At 47.4% G+C, this 25,806-nt stretch overlaps 2 protein-coding genes across 6 annotated transcripts in view; both read right to left on the minus strand.

The window, feature by feature from the left end:
- The window catches only part of LOC142575274 (cytochrome P450 4V2-like), a 90,855-nt gene that overhangs the window by 12,659 nt on the left and 52,390 nt on the right, over positions 1-25,806 (minus strand). For 4 of the 5 annotated variants that reach the window (XM_075684495.1, XM_075684492.1, XM_075684493.1 and 1 more), the window contains exons 2-8: positions 9,616-9,734; positions 7,671-7,756; positions 4,673-4,866; positions 3,536-3,605; positions 1,995-2,121; positions 817-1,005; positions 24-197 (exon numbers count right to left, since the gene is read on the minus strand). In XM_075684495.1, the coding sequence (XP_075540610.1) occupies positions 24-197; positions 817-1,005; positions 1,995-2,121; positions 3,536-3,605; positions 4,673-4,866; positions 7,671-7,756; positions 9,616-9,734 (959 nt within the window). Of the gene's footprint in view, positions 1-23; positions 198-816; positions 1,006-1,994; positions 2,122-3,535; positions 3,606-4,672; positions 4,867-7,670; positions 7,757-9,615; positions 9,735-17,720; positions 17,768-25,806 lie in introns of those variants that run through there. The other variant, XM_075684497.1, reaches the window with a different exon arrangement.
- LOC142575273 (calcium-activated chloride channel regulator 1-like) lies at positions 13,330-17,988 on the minus strand. The gene has a single exon (XM_075684491.1). It carries the CDS (start codon positions 17,846-17,848, stop codon positions 14,573-14,575), a length of 3,276 nt encoding a protein of 1,091 aa, XP_075540606.1. The 5' UTR covers positions 17,849-17,988; the 3' UTR covers positions 13,330-14,572.

Consider the following 25,806-nt stretch of genomic DNA (forward strand, 5'->3'; position numbering starts at 1 on the left):
AACCACGGCGAGTGCTTCGGTACCTTGATGACGCACTCCAGGTAACGCATCTCCTTGAGGTCCTCCACGGTCGCCGCACGTTCGACGTCCTCCCCGAAGATGGTCTCCAGTTCCTGATAAACTTTATCCTGTGCCTCCTTATACAAGCCCAGCAAGTACAGCGTGAACGAGATGCCCATCGCCGTCGTGTCGTGGCCCTGCGACAGCAAAGGCGCGCTTGAAACAACGTAGATTCTTCCACGTATAAATCTCACCCAAAACAATACCGCGCTCACTTAATGTCAAGGATGAATGTATTGACAATACAAAATAAGCCTTCACCAGCAGAACTCCTGGATTTCATTGCTCGCTAAACAGTTTGCCTTCGGTTTGCGCGCCTTCGCCGCCACTCATCTGTTCAACGATTGGCCAACTCTGTTCTTAGGAACCGCTCTTAGGCGCGAACGGCTTTGAATACACGTCCTGATCGTTTGTGTGTCATTCAGAGGAAAACTGTATTTAACTGGAAGTAAAATACAAAAAGTACACAGTTGACCACAGCCTGCGCATTTACGCGTTATAACACCACCGTTGGCAATTGGTTGTAACTGCACTTCACCCCCTCACTCTCCCCCTACACCGAATCCGCTTGCATTTCCACTTTATTCAGATCGAAACCTTTGGTGCCTCTGTTTCTGTACTTTTCACCCTCTTGTCTTTGTATCTCCCGCAACAACTGACTTCGTCTCTGACGCTTCTTAATCTCCTATTCCGCGCTTCCTGGCAACCGGAGACTTTATGGAAAAGCCGCACTATCGAGAGCACTGTCCCTCTCACCTCGAACATGAAGGTGTCCACCTCCTCGCGGATGCCTTCCTCGGTGAAGCTTGGATCCCTCAGGTGGCTCATGAGAAGGATATCGAGGAAGGCAAGCCGTTTTCCGCCGTAAGGCCGGCCCACTTCCTCTTCCGAGGCCGCGATAACAGGCGGGTTTTCCAAGTACTCGCTCTTGCGGGACTGGATAATCTAAAGAAGGACGAGTAGGTCTCGCACTAAGCTGACGTCACAAGATCCCACAAAATTCCTCTCAAGGCGACGCACGCATGTCACGATGTGTATACCTACAACAATTGTCACTGCACACGCGAGAGTATAGCTGTCGCGGAACCGTGGAGCGGAACCAAGTGGGCTTCTGTACCACTTTCGCGACACTCAAAAATTCGTACATTATAATGAATTTTCCTCACTAGCTGATACAGTGTCTTCCTCTTACGTAGGTAACGTATGACACATATGACACGAAGGCACAGGGCACGTGCGAACTTTTCCCTCCGGCAGGCGCCCGGCTGCGCAGCAGACAACTTGTGGTTGGAGAAATTTGTGTGGGGTGCACTGGCGCATAGGTATACAGCCGGAATTTGCAATTGGTGTGCCTGTTCCCTTTAACAGGGGAGCACATTTCAGCGGAGCATCAGGCAATGCGTCAAATTGCACGTCCACTGAGTACAGGAAATTGCGAGCTACTCTGTCATATTGTACGCAAGAAGACGTAAAAATTAAAAGAGTGTACTTTTAAAGCCCCAAGGAACTTTCGCTCTACGTATGCCTGACAGGCCAGACCAGAAACAAAAGTGGCCGTCAGAGCGGCGTCTACAGTGCTCAGTGATTGAAACGTGATAGTCGGAGCGCGTGACTGCCGGCGCATTTTGCGCCACCGCTTAGCGCTATAGGCACACCAAGCTGAATAATTGCAGTACATGCGATGAAGTCGAGAGCCTGTGTGACGCATTGTGACTGCATTTAGTTCCCCAGGGATCCACCCGGCGCTCTCCTGTAGCGCAAGAAAGCGCTGTCTTCCATGCGGTCCGAGTATCGGGTTTCAGTCACTGAGCACTGTACTACGTGCAATATTATTGGAGAACGGCGTCTCACGTGCGGTTTTTGAGCAGTGACAACGTAAGTGAACAACGAACTAGGCGTACCCGGAGACCGCATTTACGTTTAGAGGGGCATACCCGTTCGGTGAAGCTGTGCAGGTAGTCGACGTTTCGTTTGACATTCCACCCCGTAGGGTTGCTGAAGAAGAAGGCGTCGACCCACTTCCAGGGGCTGACGAAGCGGGTCAAGAAGGATCCTGACACGCTGCGAGAAAGATGAGAAAGTATAGCGACGTATTCGTCGTAAAGTGAGCACCCGACTCGCTGCCGTCCATGAACAGGACTCGCGTAAGTTGCATACAGGGAGTTTCACCAGCATGTTAACCGTCCTTGCACGTGTAAGCACAGGCATGTGACAACATAAACGCACCAAGAGCGTTGATGTCACCTGATGGTATGTGTTTGAGCCTTTCTACATTTGTAATTCCTTCGAAATAAAGTATGTTGGTGCCCAGCGCCCGTTATGTTCATCATGTTCCTTGTCCTGCCCATTTAGCGCAATTAACGTGCTCCAGCAAACAACTCGCCCAGCTTACAGCAGTACTTGCTCACACTAAGAGTTGTGAACAAATGATACAGGAACGCTGGTGTGCGAAGATAGCCCATGCGTTGCTTTGATACAATCAATCAATCAATCAATCAATCAATCAATCAATCAATCAATCAATCAATCAATCAATCAATCAATCAATCAATCAATCAATCAATCAATCAATCAATCAATTAGCTTATATAATGCTTTAATATACAAAAGCGTTCCGGGTGTACGGAATTCTGAAAAAATATCCCTAGAAGTATAGGCACCGACTGAGGACCTCGTCTTTATGAAGACTGAGTGCTGTGGATGCTTCTGAGGTATCTGATGCTTCACGCAACACACTCTAGGCTAATAGCTATTCCCGCCTGGCAGTCTATCAATCTTGCAGTAGTAACTAAGGCACTGAAAGCAGGAGCAATCGATGTTGTGACCAATCAAAGAGAACGAAGCGATGACACAATAACACACACACACACAAAAAAAATAACCTCTCCGTTACAAGGACCCTTCACCCGCCCGCCTCCACCTTATATTTCCGGACGTCTACACTACCCCCAACTGCCGGTGCTGTAGAATTCACCCGGCTACGCTTCCGCATATGCTATGGGAGTGCCCAGCACAGTACACACAGACTAACACCACGACTCTCTCGTCGAGGATGCATGGGGCTCTGCGGAGCTCCGCCCTCGACGACCAAACCTTGGCGACCCAGCACGCCCCCGAGGCGGCGGCGAGGCAAGCCCTCGACGTCCCTTCGTGGGAGGCTTAGGCCCGGCCATCATAAAGAGCTGGTTCTACAATAAAAGTTTATTCCTCCTCCTCCGTTACAAGGGCTGGTCTCCTTTTAAAAAATCCTGATTTGACAATGAATTTATTTAAATTGATGGCAAACTCTTCTCCGAAGTCTCAGCTTATACCATAGCCCATAACATAAGGTTGGTCACGCTTGTTCACATTTTACCAACTAGAAGAAACGAAACTCGACTGCAGTAGATCTCAGATCCGGTTTCTATAGGCTCTCTGACCTATATATTCGAATAGAGCCAGTTCAAAGAAAAAACAGCGGGTGTGACTGACTTACACTTTAACTGCTTTGACATAGGGAGAATCATCGTCTTCCTGGGCGTTCACTGAAACTCCCATGGCAGTCTCTGTAAATAACAGAAGGCGCGTGCTGAAACGAAATGCACCTTGGTTGCTGTGTCGCAAAATGTGCTTCCACAGATATGGCTAAATTGTGCTCAAAGGCGTCGAGGCCAATTTGGGAATTTTAGAGCTTGCTTATCTTTCGCACCAATGTACTGTTAAAAAGTTCGTTCCTCTTTTGTTTGGTTGGCAGGCACGTACTAGTACGTCAGTGTTGCACGCTTTAATGCGTTTAGCATTCTTTGGGAACTAATCGCAATTTGTTGTGACTGTCTAACCGTTTTCGTGGGCCGATCCCGAATATAGTAGAGTGTAACACAGCGGTCCGCGTGGTGGTACGCCAATACTGTACCAACATGCGGATGTACCGGTGATACCGTGCGGTACTGCACGGTTGCACGGTGGTACGGGGAGCGTTCATGCATTCTTTCCTCGTGACAACTAGCGTTCTGAGGCGATATCTTTGATAAGCTGTACCTATGGTCGAATACGCAGACGCTGTCTTTGGAGACGCTCCGCCTCAGCGTCTGTTCCCAGAGGTAGTCGCAGACGCTGCAAGGGGTTCCGAACTGTACTTGAAGAAGTGGCGCTCGAAATACCGGTCGGCTTCAGCGTACTGGTAGGGCACGGTTGTAAGGGGAGCGCCGTCCAAAACACACAGTGCAACATAGTGCCACAAATAACCACCTCCCAAAGCACCGGCGCTGGCTCTTCATAATGATTTTCGTATATATACCCCTAAGCGCAGTGATCATGCAAGCTGTATAGAACAGCAGTGCTACCCTATACAGCTACGAATGGTCGGCGCTGTAGCTCGACAAAATGGCGTTTGCTCACATATTCAGGTAGCCTTAAGATCTGTCGAGGTGGTCCACTTTCTCAACGTGTCAGCAGGACAAAAAATTAACAGCCGCTACGCGATCATCATCAGTGCGCGGACTGCGTGGTTAATATAATGCAAGCTACCCTTGGACCGTGCACGCTTCAGCATTCTGCAAAGACAGTCGTACGTAACAAAAGTAAATAAAACCAAATCACAATAAAACGACGGATAATGCACGAGTGCGCATACCGCAGATGACGTCCAGCGTGCAGCACGACACGAGCGGCACCACGTCCAGCGGCGCCTGCCGGTGCGAGAGCGAGCGCAGGCGGTTCGAGAAGGCGCGAGAGTGCTCCACCATGACTGGCACGAAGTCGTCCAGCAGCTTGAAGTGGAAGGCCGGCGTGAGCAGTTTGCGGCGGGCCCGCCACTTGCGCTTCGGGCTGCATCAAGCGGCGCGTTACGCGAGCGCGTTCGTTCGTTACAGGCGTTCCGTTCCGGTTTAATTACTGCTCTGCGCAGTAGTCGTCGCGATAGCGCGTTTTTTGTGGGCCTTGTTTCTTCGGCGTTTCATCTATGCTATTCTTAAACTGCGCCAAAAAGATGTACTGGCTCTCCCACTTTCACAAAATTTACCATTTGAACTTGTCAAAATATGTACTTAACAGGTTAGCATATTCTCAGCAGTTAAAGAAGAACGTAGATGAAACGGCAACTAGCAAGTTCTAATGACACAAATTTTGCCACCCGGCTTCGCTTCAGCGTGATCATCAACTCGAACTAGATGGTGTGTTCTGTTCTGTAACACAAGGGTTGCAGTGAAGAGATTGAGGTAGAGAGTACCATGGCTACTCCTTTCTGTATAAGTTATGCAACAAAATAAATAAATAAATAAATAATGAAAATGTTCCTAATGAAGATAACAAAGCCGCGACGGAGAGCCCGCTTGGCGTATATCTATATATGCGCTTTGTAGATGCTCCCCATTTTCGTCAAAATATTTAATTTCCAGCTCTGTTGTTCCCGAAGCAAGCAATTCACAGAACCACTCGGTCGACCGCCACTGCAGGATGGGCTGGGCTCGCCTTACAAAGGTTTTAATGTGGTTGAAAAACGGTATTAACTCGGTTTCAAACATGTGTGGATCCTGAAGGCGGCCTAATTGAATATGTGGATGTGCTGATTCTGGTAATGCTATCACATCGCGTATGCGCTATAAGTGTAGAATGGTGACCTGCCAGTATTTTTCTTTGAGTGTGTAATGTCAGTGACTGCTTCTGGCGATGGGCTTTTATTCTGAGTGGTGCACAAGGTTGTTTTGTTTTTTTCAAGCACAGACACTGCTAGACGTACATTGATTGTACAAATGTGCTTGAATCTGCCCTGCGCGTAACGTTAAACGTTCATTTTCGGCAAGCGTGATCTGACACCTATGTCTCTACGGCTGTGACTGAGCGTGGGATATTTATTTATTTATTTATTTATTTATTTATTTATTTATTTATTCTCAAGGTCAATACATTACAGAGAGGAGTGGGTAAAACACACAAAACAAGAATAGAGTGGGATAATACGGTTATACAATGATTCCCTTGATGGCAGCTTTGAAGGCATTTGTATCTGTGATTGAAGCAATGGGGGCGGGAATGTGGTTCCAGTCGGAGTTTGTAGCGACAACAAATGAATTAAAGTAGAAATTATTGCGGCGATGGGGCACATCAACTTTGTGTTGCTGGTCAATGCGTTGGGAAATATACACGGATGGTAAGAAAAGCGAGTCACGTAGGACAGGGTTAAAGTGATAAATTTTATGGAAAAGACAGAGATGGTAAATTTTACGAAAAAGTGAAAGGTCCAGCAAACTCAGATGATTACACTAGAATTACGCTAGCTATGGCGTCCATATTATAGCTTGCGTGGTAGACCTCGCTTGAATTATTTGACGTTTCATTCCTTTGACCTTGCAGCTTGACGTATTTTTGTTTACGTCTGTGAGATAGCGTGCCCTTCGGGGGCCAACTTTTCCACGCTTACATCATGCAATAAACATCAAGCACGCTGAGGCATTTGCGATGTGTTTTGTTGACCTCTACGAAGACAACTCTCTCGCCCTGTTCTTCCGACCTTGGTCACCGCAGAGACCCCGGAGCTGCTCGCCACTTATTCTTCATCGATTATCTGACGGGCTGTCATGTGTAAGCGTGACGTTCAGGTACATTGATATGATGGCCATAGGGATATCACCAGCAGGAAATAAGGCTTCGCTCAATGAGAGTCAACTTAAATGCTGCGTAGGCGCCGAACTCGTGACCTATAGAGAGTCGACGCAACGTCCAGGCGGCTCGTACAGTTTTCAAGCGCGGCACGTACACGCAGCTTCGCGGCTTGGGCTGCGTTACTCGGATTGTTTACGCCACCCCAGGAGACCTTGCAATAAGGGAGCAGCTGGTTTCAAGAACCGGTTCTCTCCAATATCCCCGCAATTCTTGTCCGCTTGTCAGCAAACACGTCGCATTCGACGTACCTGAGCTGCCGTCGCTTTGCACCAGATGAAGGCGGTCAGAGCCCAAATTTCAAAAATACCTAAGACAGACTTCGAACACTATAACGCCTGGAACGTTCTAGGCCACCGGCGTTTGCGAGCTTCCACTAAATACGTTAGCAAAAGCTACAGCTATCTGCGGTAGGGAGTCAACGCTCGCTACTGCAACTGTTACGGCTTTGCACAGGAGATGCGCAGGCTGCGTATTTGGTTTGGCAACACCACTCGTTGTCCATCGATTCGGTAGAAAGACAGCGCTGAACACATGCACAAGGAACGAGAACGCGCGGGACATGTAGCGCATGCCTTCTTGTTTTTCGCCCGGTGTTTGCCATCTGTTTTCTCCCAAACTGTGTAGCACCTAGTCGCGTTATCTACGAGATGGCGATGTCTCTCTCGTGGCTCTAACGGCTCGTGTCACTTGGCTCCGAAACAGTTCGGCGTCGCTCGCAATACAGAAATAAACAACACGCAGTTTAGCGCCAATAGCCTTATTAAAGAACCGCATTAGCAGAGCTATTTTTGTGTTTTTGTATCGCCTTCGCGCGCCGTGGTATTTTATTCATTATGAACCGACTAGCGTAAGAAGTCTAAAAACAGGTTCATTCTTCCGAAGTACCTAGGTCGCGATACTTCTTGAACACAGTAATAATAATGGCCATGTGGGGACATAACGCCTCGTAATGCATAGAAACGTGCACGCACCTGGTGAGCAGTCCCGTGCCAAGCCATGAATTCATCAAGCCATAGAGCAGGGCTTTGTCCAGAAGCGTGTTGCTTTTCATCAGGGCCTAAAAAAAAAAAGATATAAGCGGTGTTAATGAACATGTACTAGAAAGTTTCCTTCTTCCTTTTTTTTTTGCAAGTCCCAGGGGCCGAACTCCCAAATCTCTCCGTTCGTAAGTGCTCTTTACTATTGGCCGTCCGTCTTCGCTAATAATGTGCCCAACATCTCCATTGATTGGCAGCTGCTATTACGAAAAGTTTTATCTCAATAACCGTTTTTTTTTTATGTGTGTGCGTGTTTGTGAATACGGGTCCAGTTTTTTTGCATATGCACGAATTCTAGACATTTCTGGAAATAACTGATGCTCGGCTCTGCCACCATGCGGTGCATGATCTTCATTGCCACCAGATACTCTTTAAGAGGAAGCTTTAGCTCGGGTATATAGTCCTATATCAATACATCTAAAAGCAGAATTCGTTTTTCTCGGCAACCACTGCACCAAATTTGACGAGGCTTGTTGCGTTTAAAAGAAAAACTTAAAATCTAGTGACTGTTGGTTTCGAATTTATGATTTAGGTCGTCAATTTTTTATTCAAGATTGGCAAATATCGCAAATGTTCAATAAACGAAACTATCAAGTTAACAACTCTATAAATCATCAATGAAAAAGGATATAATAATTATGTGAATTGCATCTAATAGTACCTCTAACGCGGACAAAATTGATATGTTATACATGAATCTAAAATAATTCAGTAATATCGAAATATAGCTTTTGAAGAACCATCGTACACAACGTAACAAATTCACGTAAGATATAAATTGACATACCAAATTGTTCCGCTTTGAATTCTCTGATGGATGCCGTTTACAGAGCCGCCATACCTGTTCTTGAAGCTAATTTATAAACTTCGCGCTTCTATTCTTTTTCGAACTTTCAAAGTTTTGAATTTTCTTTCAACAAAATTCTGGCCCTAAATCAAACTTCCGCTTCCAACAATCACTAGAATTAAGCTTTCTCTCTCAAATGCAACAATTGTATCATTAAAATCGGTCCAGGGGTTATCTCAAAAAAGCGTTTTTGCGTTTTACATGTATTTGAATAGGCCGCGTCGGAGTTTGGCCCGAGCTAAAGCTTCCTCTTCAGTCTAAAATTTCGGCGATGACACAAACAGTGACAAATCATTCTGCTCACCCAATTTACCTCCAGCCAACATACCCAGCTGATGCATGCGATCAGCGATGCGGCGAAAAATAAGAGTACCAGTGCTTTTCTTGCTACAAAACTACACGTACAACTGCGACCGCAAAACCGCTGGGCTACCACGTGGGCGAGCGTTTACTGGTATTTGCTGTATCAGTAATTTCCCTAGACTTTTATAGATGAAATTCTGAGTGTTAAGCGAGAAGTAACAACAACAACAAAAAAGAATAACAATTGAGCACGGAGGAAGAATACCACTGCATACTTGTTGCGCGGCAAGGTGTGTTATTATAGCCTGATGCCTCTGTGATAAGACATTCAAGAAAAGCGCGTTTCAGTGCTCTTTCAAGTTCACCGTCGCCATATAGTGGCGCCGGTTGTTCTCACAGAAGGCATCTTTCTATGTTTCAAGGCAATCAGCGCACAGAGCCTCATTGCATAAGCAGTGCCCCTGCACACCTGCGTCGTCTAGTAGAAGTATACGAATAAATTGCTATTATCTTATTATTAGCATTAGTGGTGCATGCAGAGGCCACAACATGCAGTACGCCTCTGCTTCACAGAAAACTTTCTGTCGTGATCTACCTCACCACTATTACCGAAACAGATAGGTGACATACCTACTGAAGTCCAAGTGTCTAGCGTGTTATTGCACCAGAGCGTAGCTTCGGATGACCGACAAAAAAATAACGTCAAATCACGAAATTGCGGGCACTCACCTCGACTGCCTCAGCCGAGCAGAGAAAGACGATGGGCCAAACTCCGATGTAGACCTTGTACAGGGCGAGCTTCGTTGACTGCACGATCCGTGTGAAGCCTATCACGAACTGTAGGGCCACTGCGAAAGTGCGGTTGCGCCACCACGTCACTCACGCGAAGGCGGATTGTGTCGGGCCACTGGTGATCACAACACGTAAGAATCGAAATCACGCGAACATGGCACAGGGGCAACTTAACACTGTACTTGTGTGCGTCGTCTCTGCCCTATCTTTGTTGTTTTTGTTGTTTGTTAGCTATGCTATCAAAGCACAATTCATCTGTGCTGAGGAGAATCAGGTGCTGCGGGGAAGTAACAAAACAAGAGAAGAGCAAAAATACGGTAGTAGATGTGGTGGCGGTTCTTCGCTACTGTTGGAATGGGAGCCATCTTAGCAGCATTGGACTGCTCAGTTCAAGTACATCTGTGATTGACGGGGCTCAACGTCCTACTAAAGACCTACATGATTATGTAGGTTCATGTGGGAGCACCTACGTTTTAATGCGAAACATTCTTCTCCGAGTTGACCCAGTTTTTGTCGTGTATCTGGATAGTGCCATGTATCTAGATAGTGCTGTCTAAAAATATGCGCCTCCGGGCCCACCGGGTATATGCCCCCGGCTACGCGCCATTGGGTCCACTGGGTACGTGCCATTGGGCGTGCCACTGCATCGATATGTGCTACTGTGTATTCGCACTATAGGTGTGTCCCGCTGTTCAGTGAACATCTTTGACGTCAAATTGTGTGTGTGGAATTGGGTATGTTCCGCCCTTCAAACAACCTCTTTGACGCCAATTTCAGTGCGTATCACTACAACATGCACCACCTACGGATTGTCATCTACTTATAGCTTAGCGTTACCTAAGTATCAGCTCGACTTGAGTCTGCTTGGAAATTTGATGCAGGGTTCCGTTTGATTATTATGGGTTATGAATATGGGGCATACAGTACAGACTTGGTGCTCTGCAGGGGAATGTCAGAGCCACTGTATTCCAGCACGGAGTTTAGTGCCTGTGTGATGATAACTGCGATCTGATTCCTATGGAACGCCTTTGTGTTACCGGCAAATAATGTAGCGATGTAGAAAACTATGGCATAACTTATTTATGGAAAACGTACAGGCATCTTCGCAATGGCGCGCGCGCACGCCTTTGCGCTGGTGTTTTTCTGCTTATACATATATCACAATGATGGCTTATGTGAAGCACTGCTCAGTTGCTGTATGCGCAATTGAGCAGACACACACATGGGCACGGATAAATACGTTACGGCAGACAGTTCATCCGCTCTTAAACATGTACATTTGGTTCGTGTAAATTAAATTATCGGATTTTACGGGCCTCAACCACGATCTGATTACGAGACACGCTGCATTGGGGGACTCCGGCTTAATTCTGACCACCCCGGGGTTCCTTATTGCGCACCTAAACCTAAGTACACGAGCGTTCTCGCGTTTCGACCCCATCCAAGTGCGGTCGCCACGGCAGGGATCGAAACCGCGACCTCGAGTTGGGCAACGCAACGCCATAGCCATCCATGTAGGCTGTATTGCGACGGGAATGGCTCACGTGCATGGTGATTACAGATGCCCCATTGTGGGCTGCTGCTCGCCGCTAATTCGCGCATGTCGGTGACCTGGACAACACCCAGACAACGAAAAAGAATTGTCAGTCGGAAATTAATTTCTCACTAAATTGGGCGGTGTATTGACAAATACGGTGATGTTTATGACGATTAGAGAAGGGGAAAAAAGATTACTTAGGGGTACGGCAACAGGGCGAACGCTTTTCCTTGTCCACGCGTCTTCACCTGAGCTACCGTATACTGAAATGAATAATTACCAACTAGGACGGTTGCCAGTTCTATTGTCCCTAATTCCGATGACAAAAAGCACTAGGCAAAAAGGCAAGCCGATGCGGTCACGTAACCAGGGCGTTGAAGTGCGTCCTAGAGCCCAAATCATTACAGTAGTAGACCTAGAAGCCCCATACACAATCCAGATGGCTTGTTATTAGGCCTTTCCGACAAGAGCTCCCTCGATGCCGCTAAAATATTCGCATGGCTATTGTGAAAACGCGGCACCACCTGCACATTCGAAGCGTCTAGAAATTCCCGGTTCCCGCGCCTTGCGCCTTGTTTGCCAAGATTTAAAAAAAAAAGACGTATGCTGATGCCCAAACGTCGTCAATAAAAAAGTAAGAGAAATACATATACAACTTCGAAAATCAATAATAGGACAAACGCCTACATGGGTTTGAACCACGGCCAGAACAGACTACAGCGTGAATTCGGTTCCACTTTGCTGATTGTCATTTCTGATGAAGACCGCCTTCTTTGAGCCTTTGCTGGCATACATGGTAAACCGCCGCCGTCAGCACCACTTGTGCATGTAGGCGAGGTCATAGTACCGTATTTTCGCGATTCTAAGCATCCCCCGATTCTAAGCACCCCCCTCTATTTTCGCGAAAAAATTCGGAAAAAAGTTTGCATGCGAATCTAAGCACCCCCCTATTTGTTAGGAGGAGCGCGTAGCCAAGGCTGCCAAGCGCGCTTGCTCACTCTGTCATCGAGCCGGAGCCGTCGGATAGTCCGAGGCCCAAGGTGGCACGGCGTCCGCGGCACGAGTACGCCGTACAACCGTACTGTACGGCTGTACGACGAAAGCTGCAGAAAGCGTCCCCATCAACCATCGAAAAGTGGATTTCGGATGCTTGGAAGCGGGTCCAAGTGGACGTTGTGGTCAAATCATTTAAGAAGTGCTCGATCACAAACCACTTCGACGGAACGGAAGACGACCTGCTGTGGGACACCGAGAGCGGCGGTTCAAGCGGTGCGACGAACTCGAGTGGCAGTGATAGTAACTGAGCACCCGACACAAGCGGTGGGTTCACTGTCTGCACCGATTTTTCTTTTGGATGTTTGCAAAATAAAATTTTATTTCTCGCACCCGTCTCGTCGTGATGTCGCAGCGAAAAGAGGGAGGGGGAGGGGTCATTCTAGATTTTTCGAATCTAAGCACCCCCCCTCACTTTCGGCATCGCGATCGTGAAAAAAGGGGGTGCTTAGAATCGAGTAAATAAATTGCTTAATTTCAGTTCTTCAGCTGTATACGTGAGCTGGATTTTTGACTTCCACCAGTGTTGCAGTGGGCCAACATCCTCCAAGAAAAAGGCCACAGCCAAGATTTTGGCCTTTCTATGACGTTGGCCTTTCTATGACGATGACCTCACCACATGTTGGCGATAAAACAGTAATCATGTCCAGATAAAAGCCAGTACTCGGTACGGTTGGCAGCCTTGCCGAAAAAAAGGCAGCTGGTATAAACACTAGGCACAAGGTTTCTGCAACACAGGACATTTCACATACCAAGGAGAAGAAAAAAAAATAACACGTGTTCCGCCCAAGTACTTCTGATAAAGCAGAACAGTGAGCGGACTTTCAGCCATGCCGATGTGCGCACAGGCATTTTGGATAAGTGGTCACTGCGTCATTACGAAGACCACGTGGTCGAATCGACACCCTCAACCCGCTATGAATTCAAGGAACAACAGTAGGTGCTAGAAAGCCGTTTACGCTCTACGAACAGCGACTACCATGGTTTCCGGCTATGAAGCAGCCGAAGATTGAGAGGACGTGAGCAACCTCGAGGCCTATTGTTCCCTTAACGACATCTTGCACGCACAAGCAAGCACTATTGAAGGATACGTAAGAAGAACGTTTCTACAGTAATTTCGACATTTTCGAAAACAAGCTCAACGTAAACTTCTGAGGGACATGAAGCGTGATCCAAGTCAATAAGGACGAACCAGCTCCAGCGATACTTACCGTTGTACTCGTGCTCAAACGAACGCGGAATTGCACATTAAAATTGCGTAATCTCGGGAACGCGCACGCTTCAACAAAGGCGATTCAGTAAAGCTTTGATGCTTTTGCGAGATGATTCACGAAAGAGATAATAAAAATTACCAGCACCAAGCCAGATACATGTCCTGTTATTGACTGAAGAAATTGTTTTATTCAGCTTTCGTTTCATACATCTAATCATACGATGGACTAGAAGCGGATGCGTTTGGCGCAGGCAATAAACTGAGCATAGCAAAATGACAAGCACGTATGGGAAGAACGCGACGTTGTCTCTTGGCTTCTATTGAATTTTGTTCTCGCAGCATTCATACGGTAAAAACAACACACACGATATGACGCTAAAAATTTCTAGCTATGATCGCATCACTGTGAACACACAGAAACAATACAGTATCAGCTTATGAGTACATTTACAAGGAGTAAAAATATGCGCAAGGTAAAACGTACTGCAATACTAAAACAAAAACAGACGATGCTATTTTGTACATATGCTCCGGTGGCCAACACCACGCACTCGCGGGAACGATAGAAAAAGTGACGTGCAAGTTCAGACAGGTCCACAACATGAACACTCGTCGAAGAAAGCATCTATACTACACGAAATAAAAAAAGAGAAAATGGGGGGCTGCCGCACTTTCCTTACAGGTTCATTTCGAAGGTGAACTAAATCGTCGGTACAAAGGCGCATGCATACGTTTTAACGATTTTCTGTTACAAAGGAGTCGTGGACAGCGAGAAAAGACGCAACTGTTGGGGCAGCGGCCCAAGCAATGCAAAACGACTTTCTCAAGCTGTAAACAAGCTCACACGCGATCGCCACGCAAGTGCCACAACCTGCCTTGTTGTCTTTCCTTATCGAGAGCTGCAGTTGCAGAGGCTGTGCAGTATATGTATGCCGCCTTCCCTCACAGCAAAACCGTTCGTCTGCTTTCAGACAGACGCAGCTGTCGCAGGCACGGGCAGAACGCGATTGAGGGGTCAACCTACTATACACAGAACCCCGTAGCACTTGTAATAATGCACTCGTAGGCTCTCATGCCGCGCTCTTTCGCAGTTACACAAACGTTTGTCTCCTGGGCACAGTCGAGAAGTCTGGAGGCAAGCGACGTGATCCTGGGCCATGTGGCGGGCTCTGCACGGGCCTCAGTTCGGTCACGTACGGCTTTACGGCCGGCAGGCCGATGTCGTCCAGATCGTCCCTGCCCTGCGGCGTCGTCCATACCTGTTCCGGACGATGAGATCGATCTTCCGAGGGTGCATCTGAAGAGGAGGACAGATCAGCGCGCTGCGGCGCGGACGGCGTCCTCTGGGTTCCATTTTGTGCCGCCCTCTTGGCTTTCTCGTATTCATATTGGTCCATGAGGTAATCTGCCGAGTAGGAGTTAATGGGGCTGATGCTGCTGCCGTTCATAAGCGACGTCGCGTACGGGCTCGCTTTGTCCTCTTTCTCGGGAGTCGCCGAGCCCTTCTGTGCGATGGGAGAAGAGATGATGGGCCGCGCCCTCGTGGGCGGTGGCGGCGGCGAACCTTCTTGCGAGCCCTTGCCTCGTTTGCCTCTTCTCCGGAAGCACACAACCAGAAAGACGATGATGGCCAGAATCAACAGAAACAGCAGCGGAAGCACGATGGCTAAGGCAAGTTGAAGGGACGTCAAACCACCCCTCGCGTAATTGCGGTCGTTCTCGTTCTCCGTACTGGTTACGATTGCGTCTGGCGTGCCCCCTCCTCCTGGAACAACCGCGGGAGGTGTAGGCGCAGGGAAAGTCACTTCCACCACATTGGACACGGGACCCTTGTTCGAATTGTCATTCGCCCGGATGGCGAAGTAGTAGCTCCCACCGCCATCACCGTGGTTGAAATTAAACGCGCACTTTTCGCGTTCGCCGAAGGGTTTCGGCGAGTCAGCAAGATTGTCGATGTCGTAGTTCTCGATTCTTTTTCCGGACGTTTCAAATAGCTGCGCGAAGTCGGCGGCGCTTTCGAAAAATCTGATTTCGTAGCTCTTTGCCGTACCGTGATCGTAGTCGTTTCCAGGTGCAGTCCATTCGAGTGTGACACGATCGCCGACGCGGCTCCCAGTGAGGTCGGTGACGCGACTTGGTGGGTATATGTCACCTTGAGGCCTGTCGGCGATGCTGAAAAACGACCCGTATTCGAAATGACGCACGAACGATCCTGACGACACTGACCCTTCTTCGGGAAACTGACTTCCACAGCATTGAGCTGGCGGTGATGTCGACGCTTCGTTCCACGCGGCGCCACCAACTATGACGCTTTGATCGGACCCTTCGGCAGTCACTGACAAGGTATAGAGGCCCTTCTTCGAAAATCCAGTGAAGTATCGGCTATAGATTCCATCTCCGGCGGTGATGTCGGGTATCCCGGCCCCGTTGTCCACAAGACGAAATTCAGTCATGTTTCCCTCTGGATCGACCACTGTTGCAGTGACGCTAACGTAGCGAATAGGGTTTGAGCCTTTCCGAACTTCGGCGTAGATAAGAAACGGCTTCGAAGGGTCTACATTCGAAAATTCGGAGCTAAGCCAGGCAGTGATCGTAACTGGCGGATCGGCAATCGTAGACGTCTGAAGCCAAACTTCAAGCTTCACTGGATTGGGCATAGACGTCTCAGGCTTAATCCGCAGCGTCCACTGTCCGGCAGAAGCGTTCTGTATCTTGAATTGCTGAACATTAAAAAGCTGACCTGTCAGTTCTGGGCTGTCTACATCATAAACTTTATCTGTCGGTGAATGGAGTACAATGTAGTTTGCATAATAAGACGCCTCATCTGTCTGCTCGAATACGATGTCCACTCCGAGCGTCATCAAGCCTTGCGAGTCAACATAAAATACCTCAGTGGTTTCCGCACCTTGTTGAACTGGGTCTATTACTTTCTGTTTCAAGATTATCGGAGCCTTAGTCTCCCCGTAAGACGTTTTGCTGAATGCCAGCGCAGCGATTGCATTCGTCTGCTGCGTGTAAGCCAGCGCTCTTTTGTTGTAAGACTGGGCTAAAAACACATTGCCGTCGTATTCGGAGCAGAGCTTTTCAACATTGTTTTCAACGCCGCTTTTAGAAAGAAGCAGAGCGTGAACCCTAACTTGTTTACCAGCTAACTTTTTCCTGGCAGCGTTGAGGTCTTCTAAACGAATTTCGTCGTGAGATATTAAAAGAATAGAGCCCTGTGGTCCCGTCCATCCTTGTGCGTTTGCGCCCAGCAGTTCCAGAGCCTTGACGACTGCCCGCTCAAGAGTTGAAGTGACACGGCGAGATGTCGGATAGCTTTTGGCGAACAGTTCTCTCTGTTCCTTGGTATTCATGACAATGAGCCTGCTGTCGGCATAAAACACGCTCGTACTGTAGGCCACCAACGCCATCATCGAGTGCTCGGGGACCAGTGTCTGAGCAAACTTCCTGAGCGCAATGAGTGTCGTCGCGTACGGCGTGGGAGTGGACAGGTCGCTCGATTCGACATTCCAGACGACGACGAGGTGCAGCGGAGCCTCTTGGACGATATTCAACTTGGCGCGCTCGTACGGAGACTCGCCCCTAAGATTGACGCCACTAAAATCGCCAGACTCGAGAATCACGCGCCGAGCGCTTCGCGTTTCGCAGAGAACGCCCTGCTTCGTGGCGGCCGCGTCTGGCGAGTACAGAGGGTCATTTGGCAGAGGCTCTTCGCTGAAGACGCCGTACCTGAGACGGAGCCATTCCGCGGCCATTGCTTCGCCGTTGATCTTGACGACAGAGGAGAAAGGCAGCACTGTTCGCAGGCCTTGGACACCGCACGAGCCATACTGGAGGGTGTACGGGTGCTCACCGAAAAGGGCGCCTTTGTCGGGCTCGATCACGAAGTGCGAGGAGCTGAAGCTGGGCCTGGAGCTCACCGCGATTTTAAGGTCGTCACCGCTGCGGTTGCTGTCGACGATGTTCGAAGCACTGAGTGAACTGGGAACGAGCAGGGTGACCTCTCGGAAAAAGGCACGACCTGGACCCAGTTCTTGGTACACTTTCTTCGATGCGACCTCGACGAGCTCGGCGACGGTGTGCGCAAAGTCGTCAGGCAGACTTCCTTGCGATATCCGCGGTGAGAGAGCAATGGTGACGCCCGTGTAACCATTGCGACGAAGTACGACGTCACCTTGGGCCACCACAGAACCACACAAGTACGAGACGACGAGCAGCAGCGCAACGCAAACACACCAGCGCATTTCCGGAACCAATGCTGCGACGACGGCAGCCGTTACTTCGAAGCGGGGTCCATTTTGGAAAACCGGGCTTGTCTGTGTGCAGGCCCGCAATTGCGGCAGATAAGGTTGCTTAGCAATCATCGGCCGTCGGAGATAAACGACCTCGCGGGGATGCCGGCTGGGAGATACGCTGTGGTGAAGAACAGCGCTATGCGACGACGCTCATGACCTATATGGATTCGGTCAATCGAGAGCTCTTAAGAATGCTGCCCCTTTCGTGGCACGATAAAACCAGCGTAAGGCAAAGGACAGTGTGACGCCGGACGATTGTCACGCAATGAACTGGAGGAGCGCATGAAAATAATTGGCAAATCAGTTCTGCGGAAGCGCGCAAAATGGAGGAAAGTTCACGGAAGGGAAAAATACGAGGGAAAGCTTTCCCTTGGAAGATAATAAATGTACCACCCTGTAAAATTATTAGTGATAGAAACTCCCTCGGATACATACAGACAATAAATTTTATTTCGCCATAGGGCGCCGCGCACTAGCAGTTCACAGGTCTTGAAAATCACGGTATTATTTTTATGCCACGTTATAAAAATCATGGATTGAATCAAGTTATAGAACTGAATGCTGATGCTTCATATCGAAAAAGCACAGTCCGTTCAGGTCAAGAGACTTTTAACAGTAAAGGCAGCAGCAGGCAGTGATAAGGCGATAAAATGTGTGACAGCACCCACGCTGACTGCGTCACGAAGCGAACGTGAATCACCTAGAGCGTACGTGCTTCTTTTACCATTCAGCAGGAAGACTGACAGGAACTGATATCTGACAGTTGCACATCCTTTTGCTCCCTGTAAATTCGCTTCATAAATTGTAGCCTATCGCGTTTAGAGTAGGCAAGCGAACATAGTTTGAGAGATGCGATCCAGACACGTGTCTCTTCCGTTATTTTTGTTTGTAGCATAATCACAGGTTTGTTAAGAAAGTTAACATGTGTGGATCTTCTTAAACAAAACTGAGTTATGGGCCGGCATTTCTGTTTCACTTTTCTACTCAGACCCCAGTTTCCTTGCGTGTGTTGCAGTATAATACTGAAACATATTATTGCGCTAAGGGCTGCGCAACTAATGGCTCAAAAATGATCGCGCTCGTTCTTCTTGCTGATTTATGCATAATATTCAACATTCGCTATAATATCGGAGCAATATATGGCACGACATAATCGAATATACAGCTAGTGATAAGCTCGTTTCTTTTATCCAACGCAACAGTTTGTTGTGAAAGGGAAAATTGTCATCCACCCGAATGTAACACGAAACTACAAAGGAAACCTGTACGGGTTTCTCAGAAAGAACGCTTCGCAGTTGAAAAATTCGTTCTGGTCCGTGATTCTAACTCGGAGCAGGACAAATTTTTCAACTGCGAAGCATTCTTTCTGAGAAACCCGTATGGGTTTCCTTTGTAGTTTCGTGTTACATTCGGGTGGATGACAATTTTCCCTTTCATGATACTTCCTCGACCTTACGGGCTGCCGCAGAGCTTGTTTGCAACATTTTATTGTGTTTGAATGAAACCACCGTCTTGTGCGTTTAAGAAGAAGCAAGAGCGGCACAAGAAAGGCGCGCATCTCAACTGGAAAGCACCAGAAATGACTCATTCGCTAATGTATTGTTATCATGGTTGTTATCGCTCGTGTCGTAATGGCAGTCATATGCTCAGTTGGGGGACGCAGGCGCACGCTTGCGCCTTAAGAAAATAGGTGGCGCCTCACATAGGCGGAAAGTTTTCATTTTTCGGGGCCGGGGAGGCTTGGTGCTCCTGGGAAATGCCAGCACTCCGTAATATGCCACAACTCTTCTTATAAAAGGACCTTAACATAGCATTGAGGCCAGCTTTCCTGTGCATGAATTAGCAGCGTTTAACAGAAATGTGGCTAGGAAAGCTCCCCAGGAGGACAAAGAAAACCCGCCGTGGTTGCTCAGTGGCTATGGTGTTGGGCTGCTGAGCACGAGGTCGCGGGATCGAATCCCGGCCACGGCGACCGCATTTAGATGGGGGCGAAATGCGAAAACACCCGTGTACTTAGATTTAGTTGCACGTTAAAGAACCCCAGGTGGTCAAAATTTCCGGAGTCCTCCACTACGGCGTGCCTCATAATCAGAAAGTGGTTTTGGCACGTAAAACCCCAATTATTATTATTATTAGGACAAAGAAAGGTGTCTGCTTGATGGTGTGGACAGTCTGAAAAAAAAAAGCGTTTCAATGTATAGGTCAAGCCGTGATGCTGCTGTTATGCGGAAGACTGTAGCGTTTTGCAGAGATATTAACCTAGTTATTTTGGAAGCAGACAAAGAGAGGTGTTTTGTGGCACTTCCTAAAGGAATGTACAAGGAGAAAGCCGCAGAGGCTGTAAACAAAAACTTTGTACAGATTAGGAAATCTGAATCAAAGGTAAAGAGTAATGTTGTCAAGCTATGTAAGGCGCTCAACTTGGACAAGTTGGCCAAATATATTAACAATGTGAGAGCTATAGCGCTAAACATATATTTCAGTGCAAAGACGCACAAGCCCAATGTGCCGTTTAGGAGCATCGTGAGCGAACGAGGCACGTGGCAGTTGTTACTTAGCAGGCACATTCTAAAGATGCTAAAATCTGTTAAAGTAAATGACCCTTTCTCGACAGGCAATTTACAAGACATAGTGCAATTTCTACGAAACAAACAATCCATAGGCAATGCGTTTTTTGGAGATGTTGATGATCTTTTTTATTCAATTCCACATGATGTCATTTTGCTGCGCTAAAAAATGTGCACAGAAGGAAGCGGCATCGTAGCTTTTCAAAATGCAGCCGGTGTTACAATTGAGGACTTTTAACACTATTGGAAGCCTATCTTAATAGTACCTTTATCTGTTTTGACAAACAGCTTTTCTTCCAAAAACGCGGCATTTGCATTGGTTCGTGTATTGCGCCGCTGCTGTGCAACATATTCTTATCTAGTGTTGACCGCCTGCTCGAAGAGGCTTTTAAACGGGACAGCACTTTAATCATTTTAAAATTTTTTAGATACATGGACGACTTTTTAATCCTTTTTAACAGACAAGGCTCGCTGAAGCGCTGCGATGATATTTTAAACATTTTTAGGGACAATGGCAAAGGGCTTTCGTTTACGCATGAAGTGCCACAGCGTAACATCCTGCAATTTTTAGATTTAAGATTAACCTTTCATGACGGCCAAGCTGGTTGGCAATATTTCCCACGTGCCAAGAAGGGGTTACTGCCGTATGATTCCTGTCATTCCAAAATTGTCAAACGTGGAATTGTCATGCTCTGCTTGGAGTCGGCCCACAAGAAATCGTGTACACACACGATGCAGGCCTCGTTCGATAATCAGTTCACGCGACTTAAAGCAGCACGGTTCCCTGACCCGTTGGTGACATCAGTCACGGAAACCCTTTTACGGAAGGTAAAAGGTACCATGCAGCGCCACAAGGGAGGGAGAAAGAGCCAGAACCGTAAGACCTGCAGTGATTCCTTATGTTCATAAGGTCTCCCATAACCTCAAGAAGGTGGCAGGCCGGTATGGCGCACCCATTACCTTTTCTGCCCCCGTCAAACTGGGTCGACTCTGCTCGAGAACCACTCGCGAGGAGACCGGCTCGCAAGGCTGTGGCAAGAAACATCGCGCGTCTTACGGTAAATGCGCCACGGGGGTGGTGCACGAAATTCCCCTTGGGTGCGGCAAGTCCTACATCGGACAGACCGGACGCTGCATAAATGAACGAGCCAGTGAACACGAACTAAATCTAATGAAAGAGGGCGTGGCACATTTTCTAGCGCACTGCAAGGCCTGCATGTGCAAGCCACGTTTTCATGAGAAGCAGAAATTAAACAGCACGTGAACTAATGGGAGCTTATTATATAAAAAAGAAAGGTTCACGTTGCATTAGCGATACATCTGTCTTGCTCTAAAAATCGGAAACGAGAGTGTTCGACCACTGGATAACATAGGTTCGAGAACAGCCTGCGCATGCGTGTATGTGTATATACATTCCTGGGTTACCGCCAAAACCAAATCAGTTGGAAGTGCCGCCCATGGTGTCTTCTATGTACCTTCTTTCTGTGTGGCAAAACATGTCTTTTAGCGAGCACCAACTAGGTCAACAAGCAGTTCTCTTGCAGGCATAGCATGTTTCTAAATCCTGGCTCTGCTCGCACCACGTCGACACAGTGCGCACGCAGCTATAGTTCGCGCCAGAAACTTGCTTCGGACCAAAACCAAATTAAAGTGATGGTTTTATTTTTCATGACAGTGTATACATGCTGCAAAAACAGGGTCGCGGGAAAAATAAAAGCGAAATAAACAGACTGGGAAGCGACCCACGTGTAGAGAAAAAGCAAAAGCGATGCGTTCAATTAAGTAAATAACCACTTCTAAATGACCCGAATTGGCAATAACGACGCCTGCACAAAAACAAAAAATACATTACATTTCAGTGTGCCCTTAATTACCTATCAATTTGTAAGCGCTGTTGAACACCAGCTGCTTCTACAGACGACGTGTGATGTCTAGCACTAGCGCTTTCCCTCTGGCACAACAGGCGTCGCACCGTCGTACGATGCGTGTCTACCCAAGCCTAACGACAGTCATGTCTGGCCACCGCCTTAGGCACAGCCGTCATACCTGGCTTAACAATGATTGTACACCTAAGTATAACAATTACAGCTAAATCAAAGGTTAACCAAGTGAAACCAAGACTTAACCAGGCTAAACCAAGCTTTCGCTTTGCATATTCAGAGTTAGCTGAGCTCAGCCGCAGCCAATTTCTTTTGTCTATTTGTGTCTGCACACGTTTACTTAGCCAGCTTATGTTTACTGCTATTCATGCTGCCACTAAATTAAGCTACGAATCCTATTTCGTGCAATATTGTAACATGTTGCTAAAGAATTCATTGTTTCGTCCTTATGGTGAAATCGTTATTCTTTAAAAAAGTCGCAGTTCCGCCCGAAAGGCGAAGCAACGATTGCGATAGCAAATTAGTTAATTAAAATTAAATTATGAAGTTTTACGTGCAAAACTACTTTCTGGTTATGAGACACGTCGTAGTGGAGGACTCCGGAAATTTCGACCACCTGCTGTTCTTTAACGTGCACCTAAATCTAAGTACACGGTTGTTTTCGCGTTTCGGCCCCATCGAAATGCGGCCGCCGTGGCCGGGATTCGATCCCGCGACCTCGTGCTCAGCAGTCCAACACCATAGCCACTGAGCAACCACGGCGGGTTGCAAATTAGTAGAAAGCTGTACGAAATAAGGATAGTAATTTTATCGGCCATGTAAACTTGTAAACAGTCGCTTACTAACTAAATTAACAATGAGAGAATGTACAAGCGTGACTGAACGAGGACGTAGAAAGAAACACACACAGAGAAACAGCGCTGTCTTTGCGTGTCTGCTTCTTTACCATTGTTCAGTCGCGCTCACACATTATGTCACTGATTTAAACCAACTAGCCCGCCAACGTGTTTTAACTAAATTAACCAGCACGGTGTCACGCGCGCACAGGTAAACATGGACATATCTCGCTCGATGAGCGCGGAAACTTGCTGACGAAATTCTTGGTGGAGGAATCGCGGCAACGGCAAGCGAATTGACCTTCATACATCTCTCGCTTCAACGCGAACTAAACGTCGAAAGCACAGCACATACGAAACGAAGCTACCGGCACTACACGCACTCTGTAAACATCGCAGATCACTTTGGAGATGAGGCCACGTCGCAGATCGCTTTCAAGACACACGAGCGTCGGCCACGCGTCCGTACGGCGTCCGCCAAAGGCGTCTACTATACAGCGTCCGCGATTCACGTGGCCAATGCCGTAGTAGACACTGCGGTTGTCTCCACTCGGTACGGAGCGGCGGGCGAGGAGGACATCGAGGCACCCTAGCCAGGGTGTTGCCCTAGCAGCCGCCGGAGAATAACGCCCCTCCTCCCTCGCCTGGCACCCCTACCTCACACGCGACCGGGAAGGGCACGCGTCCGGGCCGCGTTCCTGGCTCTCGCACGCGAGAGTGAACCGCGTTCGCCGGCGCACCCTCCCACGCTTTCACTCATGCGGAACCTCACGGCGACGCCGACGGCGGAAATGTACCTGGAGTTTCCGTATGATTGCTATCTCAATAATAAATAAATAGGTGAATTTGTCCAACGGGCGGATTCAAACAAAGGTTACAGGATCAAGCACAGAAATCTGATACTGTAAACATTACGCCACGGACGCTTTTCCCTCATAACGGCATGCCTGATAATTGGATCACAGTTTTGACATGTTACATACCGGAGGTTATCCAAAAGAATTAATACGTCATCATACGTCAAAGTGTGGGCCGATCCCGAAGATGCTCCTCCTACCGCGAGGAGTGACGCGATAAAGCGCGGTGCGCACTGACTCAGGAAGATGTTGTCTTTCATCGACTTCAGCTGGAGTTTGAATCGCCTTCTAACTTTTTAAAGATCACATGGGGAAAATACAACAACTCTAACCTTTGAACTTGCCTGCTTAAAGAGGCGGATATTTGCACGAGAAATTGAAATCTATAATCGACTAATTAACAGAAATTTACTAATTAAGTTTCTAGCTAGTTATCTTACGCCTCATATTGCAATATACAATATTTAGCCGGAGAGTTGGTAAGGCGGATCCTCTTTGAACGAATTCTTGGAAAACAGCAGTTTTGAGACATTACTTCGAAACAAACTTTTCTGTTTTAAAAAGCATCTTAAAATTTTTCATTTAGACGTCCAAAGTATAAGGAATAAGCGCGACGACATAGATGAATTACTCAGACAGATCGATACTCGTGTATACATCTTGCTTTTTAGTGAAACTTTGTTATCTGATGCCGACAGCTCTTTATGGCTCGAGCATTACACTTACCACGGAATAAACAGAGGCTGTTCATGTGGTGGTGAGGTAGCGGCCTATGTGCGGAAGGACCTTGATTCGGGGGTAATTACAGATTTTTCACTAATCAATGAAAATATCGAATGCTTTGCCATCCATCTTAAAACAAGAACTGTCGCAGAAGTCTACAGACCACCTTGTGGAAACAAAAGGGACTTCATCTCTTACATAGCTAGACTGTTACTTTACCTCTGTAGAACAGGCAGAATGTTTGCAACACTAGGTGATGTCAATATAAGTATGGTGACTGAGGACACAATTACTAGATAATTTGACCAGTTGCTACACGTTTATGCATCTTTTAACACTATAGCCTTGCCTACAGGTTGTGACAGCACACAGTGCCGCTTTATTAGATGTTTGTATCACCAATCTACAAACGCCTGCGGTGACAGCGAGTGTCGTGTCCGTCGACATAGGTAATCTTCTCCCTAACTTCTGCTTTTTGCCATGCCCTCAAATATTCATGCATAATGCGCTTGAATATTCTTATCGCCTCATTGACACAACTGCGCTAACACACTTTCTCTGTCTTATCAACGAAATCCATTGGGAAACTGAACTCCTCAAAAGCGACCCAAATAAGTCATACAATTCATTTTTTTTCATAAACTGGTTGCTTGATACGATAAGGCATTCCCACAGCTCAGTGGCACAAAACTCTATAAGAATATGAGAAAGCCGTGGATAAACGCTGCGCTTTTCAAGAAAACTTAAAAAATAAGATGTACTATACTTTTCTTAGAACGCGGAATATTGATCGATTGGCTGAATTAAAAAAAAACATATTAACCAAGTTAATTAAGAGCTAAATAACAGCGAAAGAACAACACTATGAAAAAATATTATCGTATATTCATATCACTGGAAAGAAAATTTGGCAGGAGGTTAGAAATCTGACTGGAAAGAAAGAAAACTCTGAAAGTCTCCGTATCACCTCTTTAAATGACACCCTTGGTGTAGTTCAAGCAGCCACAGCCATAAACACCAACTTTGTTCAACGTTGTAGCAACGCCGCTATCGAAAACCGAGACGAGACAACATTCACTGCACCAAAAGAGCCTACATGTGCCGAATTATTTGGTACGATTTCCAACGACATCTGGTGAAGTAGAAAGGTGATCGCTGGCTTTA

This window comes from Dermacentor variabilis, chromosome 3, assembly GCF_050947875.1.
Source record: "Dermacentor variabilis isolate Ectoservices chromosome 3, ASM5094787v1, whole genome shotgun sequence".
Taxonomy (NCBI): Eukaryota; Metazoa; Arthropoda; class Arachnida; order Ixodida; family Ixodidae; genus Dermacentor; species Dermacentor variabilis.